Source organism: Phacochoerus africanus, chromosome 1, assembly GCF_016906955.1.
Source record: "Phacochoerus africanus isolate WHEZ1 chromosome 1, ROS_Pafr_v1, whole genome shotgun sequence".
Lineage (NCBI taxonomy): Eukaryota > Metazoa > Chordata > Mammalia > Artiodactyla > Suidae > Phacochoerus > Phacochoerus africanus.
Genome location: NC_062544.1, coordinates 109,859,487 through 109,874,295, shown reverse-complemented (window position 1 = coordinate 109,874,295; position 14,809 = coordinate 109,859,487). Strand labels below are relative to the sequence as shown.

At 42.0% G+C, this 14,809-nt stretch overlaps 2 protein-coding genes and 2 long non-coding RNA genes across 7 annotated transcripts in view; 3 read left to right on the top strand and 1 right to left on the bottom strand.

Annotated features, from left to right (window-relative positions):
- Positions 1 to 5,374, top strand: part of LRRC2 (leucine rich repeat containing 2) — a 46,167-nt gene extending 40,793 nt beyond the window's left edge. For 2 of the 3 annotated variants that reach the window (XM_047772161.1, XM_047772171.1), the window contains exons 8-9: positions 314 to 450; positions 5,015 to 5,374. In XM_047772161.1, the coding sequence (XP_047628117.1) occupies positions 314 to 450; positions 5,015 to 5,064 (187 nt within the window). In that variant the 3' untranslated portion in view covers positions 5,065 to 5,374. The remainder of the gene's footprint in view (positions 1 to 313; positions 451 to 5,014) is intronic. The other variant, XM_047772180.1, reaches the window with a different exon arrangement.
- A 258-nt stretch (positions 5,375 to 5,632) lies between these two features.
- RTP3 (receptor transporter protein 3) lies at positions 5,633 to 12,839 on the bottom strand. The gene is made up of 3 exons (XM_047772188.1): positions 12,618 to 12,839; positions 10,423 to 11,175; positions 5,633 to 5,705 (listed from the first exon to the last, which is right to left on the bottom strand). Exons 1-3 carry the CDS (start codon positions 12,776 to 12,778, stop codon positions 5,633 to 5,635), a joined length of 987 nt encoding a protein of 328 aa, XP_047628144.1. The 5' UTR covers positions 12,779 to 12,839.
- LOC125123055 (uncharacterized) lies at positions 7,881 to 8,577 on the top strand. Its single transcript, XR_007133966.1, has 2 exons — positions 7,881 to 8,144; positions 8,494 to 8,577. It is a non-coding gene; the product is annotated as an uncharacterized LOC125123055 (long non-coding RNA).
- Positions 8,632 to 14,201, top strand: LOC125123046 (uncharacterized). 2 transcript variants are annotated; one of them, XR_007133965.1, is made up of 3 exons: positions 8,632 to 8,702; positions 10,954 to 11,591; positions 12,411 to 14,201. It is a non-coding gene; the product is annotated as an uncharacterized LOC125123046 (long non-coding RNA). The 2 variants fall into 2 exon arrangements; XR_007133964.1 differs by having other exon boundaries at positions 10,954 to 14,201.
- Positions 14,202 to 14,809: the final 608 nt, after the last annotated feature.

Below are 14,809 nucleotides of genomic sequence, written 5' to 3'. Positions count from 1 at the left end.
TGGAAGTAATATCAAACGTAGTAAGACATCATATCTGATGGGGAGGCTGGGTATTATTGTCCACCTAATGGCTTCCTGCCCTCTGTCCTCTGTCTGTGACTCATTCCCCCCATCAAGTCTCTGCACAGTCTCTGTTGTAAACTGATTCCAGTGGAATTACACTGGTGACACTAATATTATGTGGTCAGCTGTGATGTCCAAGGAGAAGTGAGAATTGGGATTTAATGTCACAAAGGTTGATTTCTGAGAGGAGTTTTGCACAGTTACAAATGCACATGTGAAAATGTGTTATTTCCCACACTCTCTTGAATAGATTTATAAGCCTTATGGACAATCCTATTGAGAATACCCAGTGTCAAGATGGTGATGAATTGGTAGAAAGTGAACGAGATCGCCAACATTTTGATAAAGAATTTATGAAAGCCTATATTGAAGATCTTAAAGAAAGAGGTTGGTTACTCATATGTAAAATTATTTTAAATGAATATACAAAATTCCATTCACTCATCAATGCATTTATTGCTATAAGTCAAGCTGACAAAAAGTTAATTGGGGAGGAGCAGGTTACTTTGTAAATTATTTTTCTATTTGCCAAAAAAAAAAGAGAGAGGGGGAGAGAGATACATTTCCTTTCCTTAAAATCATCAAATTTTCCTAGTGCATTAGAATGCTTAATACATCCTCAACCATGCGACAGAGAAACAAGTGCTTAAAATGTGAAGGTGGCATTACTAAACTTATATGGGTTTCTAACGAAAAGATATTGATAAAATAGTATTCCATATCAAAACCCATTTAAATTCAACTTTAGAAAAAGTCATCTTGGAGTTCCCTTCTGGTGCAGTGGGTTAAGGGTTGGGTGAAGTCACTGTAGTGGCTCAGGTTCGATCCCTGGCCAGGGAACTTCCACATGCCATGAATACTGCCAAAAAAAAAAAAAAACCCAAAAAACACAACAAACCGAAACAAAACAAAACAAAACAAAAAACACAAACTACAAACCTCATTAAAAGAAATTAAAGATGCCTAAATAAATGGAAAGCTATCTCCTATTTTTAAAAAAGTCATCTCTTGTATAAAGTTAAGGTATACCTATTTAAAAATCAAAAAAACAAGATGGCAGGTGAGTAGACAGATCCATTTGGTTTGGGTTTCCCATAGGATGGTGAGAGGAACAGGGCAGTCCCAGTACCTCAGCAAAGGGCAGAAATGTTTTCCCCAGTGGTTATTTTTAGAATGTTCCAGAAACTTTGGAGTCCTTTCCTCCTGCAACAAGCACACGGACACAGGTAAAGGCATAAATCAGTCTTTTTCGTTCTAATCCCCACCTGCAAGTTATCTCTTAATTTTTCAGTTCTCTTTTTTTGATAAGCTGGGCACAGCCCTGAAAGATGCCATGTGTGTGGGTTTGTGGAGGAGGGAGCCTGATCCCCATGACTTTGAAGATGAGCACCCCAGGGGCAGGTTCCCTCAGTCCCTCTCAGAAAATATCAGGCATGTGAGCTTACTCCTCCCTCGTTAGTAGGTGTCTGAAGAGGACTAGTCACATTCAGACATTCAGATGTCTCATGACATTAATGAAATATACCATTTATTGGCAAATTAAAATTTTCTCACTTAAGAAATTTCTATACAGTTACTTCTAATCTATTTGGCCATCCCTCGTCTTGAATCCTGAAATTTTATTAAAGAAATGAGAAATTTGTGTTAAACATGAAACAAATAATAGAACCATTAATTTGTGAAAGTTTATCTTTGCATGATTTTTTTGTTTTTTTAAATGAAAATGGAATAAATATTAATGTTATGAAAAAAGCCTAACAGGAATAGAAATAAAACATAGGACCTCATATTAACAGAAGTAGAGAGAAACAATAGTTAGCTATTATTTTTTTGTTAGAATAGATGTGGTTGATTCAGTTGAAAACACACTGATTTGAGGGCTTTCTCGATCTTGGTCAATGATTCATGTACTACATTCATCAACTATTTATTCATGATCTATTGTGATCCAAGTACTACAAAAGATACATTGTGGAATATTAAATCAGACTTTTAAAAAAATTAAAGTACAGTTGATTTACAACTTGTGCCAATTTCTGCTATACAGCAAACTGATTCACTATACACACACACACACACCACATTCTTTTTTTAATGTTATTTCCCATCATAGTCTATCCCAGGAGACTGCATATACTTCCCTGTGCTATATGGTAGGCTCTTATTGTTTATCTATTTATCTATTCTATTATTTTTTTATATAATGGTTTTTATTTTCTTCCATTATAGCTATTTTACAGTGTTCTGTCAACTCTCTACTGTACAGCATAGTGATCAAGTTACACATACATGTATACATTCTTTTTTCTCACCTTATCAGGCTCCATCATAAGTGACTAGACATAGTTCCCAGTGCTACACAGCAGGATCTCATTGCTAATCCATTCCAAAGGCAATAGTCTGCATCTATTAATCCCAAGCTCCCAATCCATCCCACTCCCTCCTCATCCCCCTTGGTAACTACAAGTCTATTCTCCAAGTCCATGACTTCCTTTTCTGTGGAAAGGTTCATTTGTACTGTATATTAGATTCCAGATATAAGTACTATCATATGGTATTTGTCTTTCTCTTTCTGACTTAACTTTACTCAGTATGAGAGTCTCTAGTTCCATCCATGTTGCTGCAAATGGCATTATTTTGTTGTTTTTTATTCCATCGTGTATATATACCACATCTTCCTAATTCAATGCAATCCCTATCAAATCACCCATGACATTTTTCATAGAACTAGAACAAGCGATCAAAAAATTTATATGGAACCACAAAAGACCCAGAATTGCCAAAGAAATTCTGAGGAACAAAAACCAAGCAGAAGGCATAACTCTCCCAGACTTCAGGCAATATTGCAAAGCCACAGTCATCAAGATACTGTGGTACTGGTACCAAAAACAGACAGACAGACCAATGGAACAGAATAGAGAACCCAGAAATAAACCCAGACACCTATGGTCAATTAATCTTTGACAAAGGAGGCAAGAACATAAAATGGGAAAAAGACAGTCTTTTCAGTAAGTATTTCTGGGAAACCTGGACAGCTGCATGCAAATCAGTGAAACCAGAACACACCCTCACACCATGCACAAAAATAAACTCAAAATGGCTTAAAGACTTAAATATAAGAAAGACACCATCAAACTCCTGGAAGAGAACATAGGCAAAACATTCTCTGACATCAACCTTAGGAAGGTTTTCTCAGGTCAGTCTCCCAAAGCAACAGAAATAAAAAGCAAAAATAAACCAGTGGGAACTAATCAAACTGACAAGCTTTTGCGCATTTCCTTTTGGAAAAGGAAACCAAAAAGAAAACAAAAAGACAGCTTACAGAATGGGAGAAAATAGTTTCAAGTGATGCAACTGACAAGGGCTTGATCTCTAAAATAGACAAGCAACTTATACAACTCAACAGCAAAAAAGCCAATAACCCAAATGAAAAATGGGCAGAAGACCCGAATAGACATTTCTCTAAGGAAGCTATACAGATGGCTAACAAGCACATGAAAAAATGTTCAACATCACTGATTATTAGAGAAATGCAAATAAAAACTACCATGAGATACCACCTCACACCAGTCAGAATGGCTATCATTAATAAGTCCACAAATAGCAAATGCTGGAGGGGGTGTAGAGAAAAGGGAACCCTCTTGCACTGTTGATGGGAATGTAAGCTGGTACAGCCACTACAGAAAACAGTAAGGATGTACCTTAGAAAACTATACATAGAACTACCATATGACCCAGCAATCTCACTTTTGGGCATATATCCAGACAAAACTTTCCTTGAAAAAGACACATGCACCTGCATGTTCATTGCAGCTCTGTTCACAATAGCCAAGACATGGAAACAACCTAAAAGTCCATCAACAGATTATGATTTTCCTCTTGTGAAAAACTTTCTTGTACTTTATTTGATTCATCATAATTATATTTTAGTGCTATTATGTAAAAATACAAGAGTGAATTAGAGAAAATAGATATTAATCTTTGGATATATGTAGTAAGCAATTAAAATAGTTTGATTTTAAAAGTTAATTTTAGATTTTTAATTCATTTACTTCTAAATAATTATAATAATTCTATCCTTTATATATTCATATTAAGTTGAACCAAATGATATTGCCAATATTCAGCTGGCTTTGACCTACAAAAATGGTGATTTCTTAAGAGTTCAACCTGTATGTGATCAGATAGATGCTTTGAATTTTTTTAAGTTTTTTTTTCCTTCATCATATTGTCTTCTTTCTTTTCTCTCCTTCCCCATCCGATTAATGTCTGAGATAGTCTACTGCTACAAGGGAAAAAAAGTAGATTTAGTCAGTCCACATGGACATCCAACCTCATGTGATCCACGAATGATGAGGAAGTGAACATATGAATCAGCTGCACGCCCCATCCTCAGAATTTTCAACTTATCAGGCCTGGGGTGATGTTCCCAGATGATGTTGATGCATAAGTCTGAGAAACACACCTTGAGAGCTATTGGTATAGACCAACCTTTGACCAGAGAGAGACAGAGAGAGAAAGAGAGAAAGAAGGCAGCAACCAGTGGACAGAGGATTATTTACTAAGCTTGCGTGTGGTTTAGGTATAGCCCAAAGTTCTCTTAGAAACTGTATCCCCTTCCACCTGGTATCCATAGTTCCAAGTCCTTGGCCATCTATTTCTATTTTATCAACCTATATTATCTTACGATCATACAGTTTCCAAGATGTTGATGTAGCTGTGTGAGTTGGTTGGAAAGATTACAAAAGATGAGACTTAATAATACTGTGTTCTTCTATCTTTAAATATCTCTAAAGCATGATTACACTTTTGTAACGGTGAAAAATGCATTTATCTCTGTAGTCAAAGAATGAAGCATCAATAATTTGTGTTTTGACATAGGCACAGCATGTAATTTTACTTTATAATAGGATGGAGAATGGTTGAGTATATTTTTTTCCTTTTGTTACAGAATCTGTTCCCAGCTATACCACCAAAGTGTCTTTCAGCCTTCAGCTTTGAAGCCCTCTATCGGAAGACTGTGGAATCTTCTTAACCTGTGGAGTTATAAATCTTTGGGTTGTGGGTCATGTCAGAGAGGAATAATGAATGGTTTGGGCTTAAAGACAAAGTCTAGAAACCAGGGTCATAGTTAGGAAAAGTGATTTTCAAATTTCAAATATGTGAATACCTCTCTCTGTGGACTGGAGAACTGATGATTTATATATTGATAATTTAGAGGTTCATTTGCATACACTTGTTTCCAAATAATACACATATACTATTTTAGAAAATGTGTTATTTTAAAAATTATCACTTAAAGACCAAATTTTGAAGTTGATTGCACTGTTTTCAGGCATCAAAGGATAAAGGGGTTATGAAAAGAGTATTTATATTGGACTAGTCAGATGAGAGCTTATTTTATTTTGAGTTTTAATGCATTATTTCTTTTACTGAGAACAGCTTTCCTTGGCTTTATACAAATTGTTATTTTCCTACATTTTAAGTTATATTTTATTAGTGTAGGCTCTCAGGAAAGACTAGGTATAAACTGGGCCTTGAAGGTAGGAAGAAGGGGTGGATTGTCTGCCTAGGCGTTGGGCTTGGACGGCAGCCTAGTGGAGGAAGTGTGGGCCTGGCTGGTCACAGGAAGCTTGTATGGCCTGCATGGATGGTCAGCCTACCCTGAGTGGACACCTTAGTGGTCCTGGGACCCATCTCAGAGCAGGGAGCAGAGGCAGTGCCCCCAGGGACCCATCCTTCAAGGTGGCCATATAAGGTAGTAGGAATGACCACACTGACGAGGAGTTCCTAGCAAGGCTTTTCTGCAGGTAGCACAGGAGAACTCTGCCCGTGGCCAAGACTCTGTGGTCCAGAGGGAGCTCATGAGGCTGGGTTTACACTGGCAAAGCAGAGATTCATTACAGGGATTTGGACTTTTACATCATACTGTATAATGTGGAGAAATTGTACAAACATCTATTTTTATACTATTGGGCTAAAATAGACAGGATTGTGAAAGTGTTGATGGTAAGTTAAAACAAGTAGTTTTTGTGACTAAGAAGAAAAAAATGCATATATTCACATGTTTCTATATGATTCAACAACTCTTTGGTCTAGCCCAGTGCTATCCAGTAGAGCTTTCTGCAGTAATGGGAATGTTTTATATCTATGCTGTCCAATTTAGTAACCACCAGATTCACATGCTTCTTGAGCCCTTGGACAAGGTATGGTGTAACTGAAGAACTAAATTTTCAATTACATTTAAATTTAAATAGGCAAAGGTAGTTACCATATTGGACAGCACAGGTCTAGCCAATTGAGTTTTTTGGAAGTTAATCTGAGCTAGAAATGAAGGGTAATTTTTATTTTCTTATCCTAGAATGGTTAATAATGATACCATAACATTGTCTTGATAGGCTTAATCATAATTCTAAATATTTATCCTCAACAGACATAAAACAGAATATTCTAAAGCTACATGGTAATGCTTCAGTAGAGCACTGCTTCAACTTAAAAACAAACTCTAAGAAGTAGGTTAAGAGATGAAATGAGTAGGAAAATGAGAAGTCACTTTAATTGAACCTCAAACAATTTTCATATTTGCATTTAAAAATATAATTCAAATTTATTAGTCATAATAGTGAATGATCTTGGAATTTTATTTCATGCCAGGGTATATGTTACTGTTATTATTTTTTTGTCTTTTTAGGGCAGCATCCGCAGCATATGGAAGTTCCCAGGCTAGGGTTTGAGTCAGAGCTGCAGCTGTTGGCACATGCCATAGCCACAGCAACGCCAGATCCAAGCTGCACCTGTGACCTACACCACCGCTTGCAGCAGTGCTGGATCCTTAATCAATTGAGCTGCAATGGGAACTCCCCAAGATATGTTATATACAGCCAGATGTAAAAATACATCTGAAAAGGGGGACAATGGGACTTTCACATAAATTGACTGTCCATAACTCGTGTAAAATTTATTTCAATAAAATCAGTCTTTTGTGCAAAAACCTTGTCTCATTGTTACATAAAAATAACTAAAAAAGTACTATATTGACATATAATTATTTTATAATACTTCCAAACAAATGTATTGTTTAAATATGAGGCTTGTAGAAATACTATTTACTTTAGTCATATAAATATAAAAATGTAGAAATATTCTAAAGCATCTTAGAGGAAATAATAGAAGTTCGAAAATTTTACATGAATCATATGGACTGATGCATAATTTGGAAGAGTAATTTTTGTAGTAGAATATAGGAATGAATATTAAAACAATGTGGGAGTTCCCGTCGTGGCGCAGTGGTTAACGAATCCGACTAGGAACCATAGGTTGCGGGTTCGGTCCCTGCCCTTGCTCAGTGGGTTAACGATCCGGCGGTGCCGTGAGCTGTGCTGTAGGTTGCAGACGCGGCTCGGATCCTGCGTTGCGGAGGCTCTGGCGTAGGCCGGTGGCTACAGCTCCGATTGGACCCCTAGCCTGGGAACCTCCATATGCCGCGGGAGCGGCCCAAGAAATAGCAACAACAATAACAACAACAAAAAAGACAAAAAAAAAGAATTACATTTTATTCCTTCATTCACATTGCTTTTTTTGTCTTTTTTTTTTGTTGTTGTTGTTGTTGTCGTTGCTATTTCTTGGGCCGCTCCCGCGGCATATGGAGGTTCCCAGGCTAGGGGTTGAATCTGAGCTGTAGCCACCGGCCTACGCCAGAGCCTCCGCAACGCAGGATCCGAGCCGCGTCTGCAACCTACAGCACAGCTCACGGCACCGCCGGATCGTTAACCCACTGAGCAAGGGCAGGGACCGAACCCGCAACCTCATGGTTCCTAGTCGGATTCGTTAACCACTGCGCCACGACGGGAACTCCAAAATGTAATTCTTGGGGAAGAATGTTCTGGTTCCCAAAGCTTATTATTATACCCATTCTTCATATGTTGGAAGTTAAAGGGCAAAGACACTTCAGTGAAATCATGAGTAGCACATTTTTTCTTTTTTTTAATTTTATGGCCGCATCTGCCACCTATGATGGAACTTAAACTACTCTGGATCTTTAACCCACCAAGGCCAGGGATCCACCCTGCACCCTCATAGAGGTAATGTTGGGTCCCTGTCCTTAACCTGCTGAGCCACATAGGAACCCTGAGTAGTGTATTTAATTAATAGCAAGATCTACACCAGATTTCTTGAGTCTAGCTTTCTAGAACCACCATTTGGGATGCTTGCCAGGCACCAATTTAGGGTAACTCATGATGATCGTCAAGAGTTAGCTCCAGAAAGTAATTCCCTTTGTGTCCACTCCTGTTCCTCCATGGGTCTTATTACTGTTTGAATGGGAAAGAAACTTAGATACTTTTAGATATTTAGATATTGTTCTGTGGTGTATATAACTGAAAGAATTGAAAGCAGAGTCTCAACTAAATATTTGTACACTCATGTTCACAGCAACATAATTCACAACAGCCAAGAGATGGACGCAACCCAATGTCTCTCAGTGGATGGCTGAATAAACAAAATATGGTACATACATACAAGGAGTATTATTTAACCTCAAAAAGGAAGGAAATCCTGTCACAAGAGACAACATGGATGGAACTTGAGGACATCATGCTAAGGAAAATAAGCCAGTTACAAGAAGACAAACACTCTATGAGGTATCTAAAGAAGCCAAATTCCTAGAAACAGAAAGAATGGTGGTTAGCAGGGGTGTAGGGGAGGGAGAAAAGGGGAGTGGTTATTTAAAGACTTTAGAGTTTTGGTTTTTCAAAATGAACAAATTCTAGAGCTTCCTCTAGGGGGAGGAGCCTGTGGGCTGGGCCTCTGCCAGACCCAGCCTGTGCCTGGTGAGAGGACCAGATGGGTGGAGGAGAGGAAGGGCAGTGAAAAGAAACATTTGTTGTAAATGTCTATTGTTTCCATTTTAGCCACATAAACAGCAGGATTCCTATTTCTAGATTAAAAAAAAAAAAAAGAATGAGTCTTAAAATTATTCTCATTAATTAGAACAGAAAACTTAAAAAGCAACTTGCTTTCAGAATCCTGGTGAGAATGGAAGCACAGACTTCCGCCCTTGGTCCTTCAGAACAGGCTCCTGACTACCCCCACCCCTGCCCACCCTCCTGCACTGATGTTTTGTTTGGTTTTGTTTATCCCCCTCCCACCTTTTTAGGGCCACACCTGCAGCATATGGACGTTCCCTGGCTAGGGGTTGAATCTGAGCTGCAGCTGCTGGCCTACGCCACAGCTCACGGCAACATGTGATCCTTAGCCCACTGAGCGGGGCCAGGGATCGAACCTTCATCTCATCAATACTAGTCAGGTTTGTAACCCACTGAGCCACAATGGGAATTCTGCCCTGATGTTTTTGATAGAGAAAACCTACAATGAGAAATAAGCACACGCTCCTAATGGATGCGTATTTATCTATTTTACTCTCATTTTTAAAATTATAGTTGATTTACAATGTTGTGGCAAATGCATTTATCTATACATTATTTCACTATACCATTCTACTAATAGGTTAGCACACATTATATAACATGCAACAAGAAATAGTAAAGTATAAAGAAAAATTACATGGAGTTGTAAGGATATCTCCCCACCTTGGTGGATGGTCCTGCCTCAGCCCTCAGGTGCGTGCTGCTCCTCTGCAGAGACCAGTGTTCCAAAAGCCGGAGTTCTCGGTCTAACGCTTCAGACAGCAAATGCCGCCACAGACTGACGTCAGAGGGTCCATGTAGAATTTCCTGGTAACAGGGTCCTGGGTTTCATGAGAATTCCAGATCATTTGGGGAGCCATAAATGCTTTGGCCTCCATTTTCCAGAGAATGAATGAAATTATAGCATTTTTCGTTTTTTTTTTTAAGCTGATGTGAAATTTACATTAAATTAACTATTTTAAAGTGAGCACCACCTGATGTGAAATTTACATTAAATTAACCATTTTAAAGTGAGCAATTTGGTATATTCACAGTGTTGTGCAACCATTACCTCTAAAATATTTTCATCATCCGCCACCTAGAAAAAACCCTACAGATTAAATAGCTGTTCCTCATTTCCTTCTCCACCCCACCTCCAGCCCCATGATTGAGGGGAAGTGACAGACACTTCCTGTCTCTGGATTTATGTATTCTGAATATTTCACATCAGTGGGATTAGACTGTGTGTCTGAGTTTTTAAACTCAGCATCATGCCTTTGAGGCTCAGATAGTGATTTTTATAACAATTACAATGACGATGATTATTAGGATAAGACAACAGCAACAGCCTAAATTCCTGCTCCTGAAAATTTGAGCTATGTGGGAATAGTCAACCTCCCTGGAGAGGGAGTCTTGGACTCTTCTCTCCACTTGGAGGTAGGTATTCGCTCTCCACCTCTGAGAGCTGATGTCTGTTCTTGGGCTCTGGGATTTGGTCTTTGCTCTCGGGCTCTGGGAGTTGGTCTTTCTTCTTGGGCTCTGGGAGTTGGTCTTTGCTCTCAGGTTCTGGGAGCTGATGTCTACTCTCTGGCTCTGGGAGGAGTTGGTATCTGCTCTTGGGCTCTGGGAGCTGATGTCTGCTCTCTGATTCTGGGAGTTGGTGTCTGCTCTTGGGCTCCAGGAAGTGGGGAGGCTCTCAGCTTGTGTAGGTTCAGGAAACCAGGGTCTGGGTATTACCTTCTTTTTCTTCACTGCATCCTCTGTGGTGCTACTCCTTGTGGGAGAAGGCATTCGGATTGCTATCTCAATAGGGGGTGAGCTTATTGTAGGAAGTGATGGGGACATTGGTGTCTGCGTGGCCAGACCTAACCCACTCTGGATGCAAAAGCCCTGCAGACATGCCTCACAGTTGTCACTGTCATGTGGCCCTTCAAGAGAAATTTCCTTGATGATAGGAATCTCCACCAACTTAAATCCTTCTCCGTAGCATTTCTTCAGAATTCGCAATACCAGATTGTTCAGGATCCTTGAGATGTTCTCTTCTGTGAACTTGGGAACCTCAAACGAAGATTGGGAGCACTTCTTACATCTTTGGGAAAAGATCCTCATCTTCACCTGGCCCCTGGACTCCCCCTCACTCCAGTGCATGTGGAAAAGGACCTGAACTTGGGAGGAGGCCCAGTTCCGAGAGCATGATGAGCACTGAAACCTGTGGAGACAGAAGACAGGACCCTCAGTTGGCTCATTATGGCCAAGTTGTGGGCTATGCCCGAGGGGCACATGGAGACATGATTTGACTGGGATCATGGATTGTTCCTGTCTCCATTGTGCCGCCAACACACTCTGTGACCCACAGGTGTGTCTGCCATGAAAACGGCAAATCACAAGCCATCAGAGCTGGAAGGGGTCTTGGGCAAATTCTGTGTCTAATGTCATTACTTTAGAGCTTAGGAACACACTGGGAATTTGTCATGCTTAGAGACGTAGTGGATAGAAGAGGCAGGACTGGAACTCCAGTGTCCTGACCACAAACCAAGGCTTCTTCAAACATAGATCTAAGTTGGTCAAAGGCTACAAGTACAGCACCCCCAGGAACCCTGAGCTGCAAGCCTCAAATAGGTACAGGTGAGTGTAGATATGTGTGATCTGAATGTTTGTGTCTCCCCTCCCCAACAATTGCCATGTTGGAGATGGCTGCCAGAGGAGATGTTGCCAGAGGAGATGGCACCTTGATGGTGTCCAGAAGGTAGAGACTTTGGGAGGCGATTAGGCCATGAGGGTGGAGCCCTTGTGAATGGGATTTGTGTTCTTATAAAAGAGACCCCACAGAGCGTCCTAACTCCTGCCATGTGAGGCTACAATGAAAAACCTGTGACTCAGGAGAGGAGATGGCACCTTGGTCTTTGACTTCCCACCTCCAGAACTGCAAGCAGTGAGCTGAGACTCTGCTCCAAAGGATGCTCCCAGTGCCAGCTCCTGGCCTGGGAAAAGTACGGGCCACCAGGAGAGGAGAGCTCTGCTTCCTCTACCCAGACCCTCTCCTGGGGGAGGTGGTATGCAGGCAATGAGCATGGCCCCAGTTCTGGGATCAAGTCCAAAGCTCCCACCCCCAATCCTTGGGGCTCTGCTTTCCCATTTGAAAAAAAGGGTGAGACTTTGGATGACTTCTGAGGACACTATTTTTAAAAGGATCCATCTTCTCCAAGTAGAGAGGGGTAAGGTTGCTGTGTGTTGCCAGCTCCCTGGTCCTCAACCCCTTCCCTGAGGGGGGTCTCTTCAGCATCCAGGGCTTCTCCCCTGGGTTATGTTGGACCCCAGGCCTTCCAGGGAGGGAGCATACGCCCTGAGCCTGGCTCAGCCAACTCTCCTGCAGTTGAGGGAAATAACATTCATTCCTCTGCTTCTCTTTTCCTGATGCTTCTCATGCTTTCCCCTCACCCTCAGATTTCTATCTGAGCATCAGCCAGTCCTGCTGTTGTTTTGGGGTTCCATATAAGGAAAAAAATCTTTAATGATGCTAAAACATCCTTGGATGATGGGCACCTTACTTCCTGTAATCTTCACTTTGTAAGTATGAGCTGAACAAGTAACAAGTATGCACAGTAAGAAATAAGCAAGACTTTTCTGGAATATTACCATCACATTCCTTACCTGGCAAAAGTCCACTGCTGATATTGTGTCCACCCTGGCTTCAGGATGTTGGGAAGAAGGCTTCTGTCTAGTATCAGGGTCCACATGTGCCATGGCTTCACCTCCTGAATTAATTCCTGGAACACTTGCTTCCACACCTCGGTGTTCTGACCCATCGCCATGGTCCTGGTGAACTGACCACATCACCGTCACCTGGGCCCTGACAGATCTGGAGCAGGACACAGGAACTGGAGCAGGTTTCCTGTTTTGGAGAGCAAGGATTCAGACCTGCTTGCCCCTTATATCCCTGGACTGGGCATGTACTGGGTCTTTGCCCCAAGGACAAAGATCAGTTGATTCTGGCTCTAAGTTCTAAGAACAGCACTAGACTCCACAGGGAATTTCGAAAGACGTGGAACGCATGGCTTCATCCAGCAAATTATTACCAAAGGAGGGCCCTGGACTCCATGATAGGAAGGGTGGATCTCAGGCGGGCTTTGCCATTTGCCCATCTTTAACCAGGAACACACCTTTACTCCCTGTAAACAGTGGAGACAGGCTGCAGTTGCCCTTTCTAGTTCTAATGTTTAAAGATCCTTATCCACTGGGCTGCTGGGCTGATGATCTGGGAGGAGAGACGCACAGGAGGACATGGCCATCCTGGGACCTTGATCGAATCCCTGCATCCCTGCCTCCCAGCTCTTGCTCTTTCCTCTCTTGCTTGTGCCAAGTCTCTGTGGGACAGTGTTCCATAGACACTAAGCTGTCCAAGGCATCTCCGAAGCCCTCTCTTCCATCCACTGGACACCAAGCCCTTGCAGTTCCTGGGTCCTGGGAATGAGGCTACAAGGGCTCCACGTGGGTGGGCGGCCACAGTATACCCCGAGGTGCCTCATCATCCCTGTCTCCTCCAGGAGAGGCTTAGGAAGGAGGAAGTTGAGATGAGCAGGGCAGAGTCCAGAGTGAGTAGGCAAGTCTCTCCGTGTGTGCTTCACAAGGCCTGTTCACGGACAGCCTGGCCTGACCCGTGTCACTAACCACCTCTCAAGAGAAAAGACCTGCCTTCAGCAAATCCTCCAGCTGGGCAACCCCTGTCTCAGCTCAGGCCTGCATAACCATCTCTGTCCTGGTCTCTTGGCCCCTCCAGGCTGCTTGAGCCACTTTCCATCACTGCAGCCGAGGGTCTTTCCGGAAGTAGAAACCCCCACCTACACTGGGCGGTAGCATGGCATTTGGACCCCTCCCAGGCCAGGCCTTCCAAGTTCACCTTCCCAAAAGGCCACATGCACCCCACCCCCGAAACTCCACCCCTCACCCTCTGTGCCATCCTCTGAACACTCCTATCCTCCCAGCTCTCCGGCCTTGTACTCAGGTCCACCCCAAGCAGAGCACCTGCCTTCCCTCCACACGGCATGTCCCACCATCCACTCACCTGTCCTGCCTGGTGTTAACTAAGGAAATTCCTGCACTGGGCTCCTATCTGTGGCTGGAGGAAGAAATTGCCTCCTTTTCCCCCTAAAAGCAAATGCTCTTCTGCATCATAAAGCTCATTCAGATAAGGTGCTGACCAGAGAATATTTAATAAAGGAATCTTTCTGACTGTGACTGGTGTGAAATATTGTGTGAAAAATATCACATCTAGTTCTGTTTCATTAAAACCACCCTCGAGGAGTTCCTGTCATGGCACAGCGGAAACGAATCTGACTAGGAACCATGAGGTTGCAGGATCAATCCCTGGCCTCACTCAGTGGGTTAAGGATCCAGCATTGCCATGAGCTGTGGTGTAGACCACAGACATGGCTTGGATTGTACATTGATGTGGCTGTGGCGTAGGCCGGCAGCTGTAGCTCCGATTTGACCCCTAACCTGGGGACCTCCATAAGCAGTGGGTGGGGCCCTAAAAAGCAAAAAACAAACAAACAAACAAAAAAAACCACACTCTAAAATAATTGTGCAAGGAGGTTTTTGGAAGATACCCAGATAGTGTTTCTGGGTCACATAAAGATTTCCTTTAGCCTCTTAATACATTCAAAGTATTTAAGAATGTGTGACACATTTAAGTTAACATAGGCTAAGTGTCTTCTCTCTAACTACTATGAGTAACATCATTTACCTGTTTTTTCCAGAGAATTCTGGGTTTCCAGGGTTGGGGGCGGGGTGCCAAGGCTTGGCAAAGCTCAGCAGGGCTGAGGAGAAGGCATCAGGTATTCATA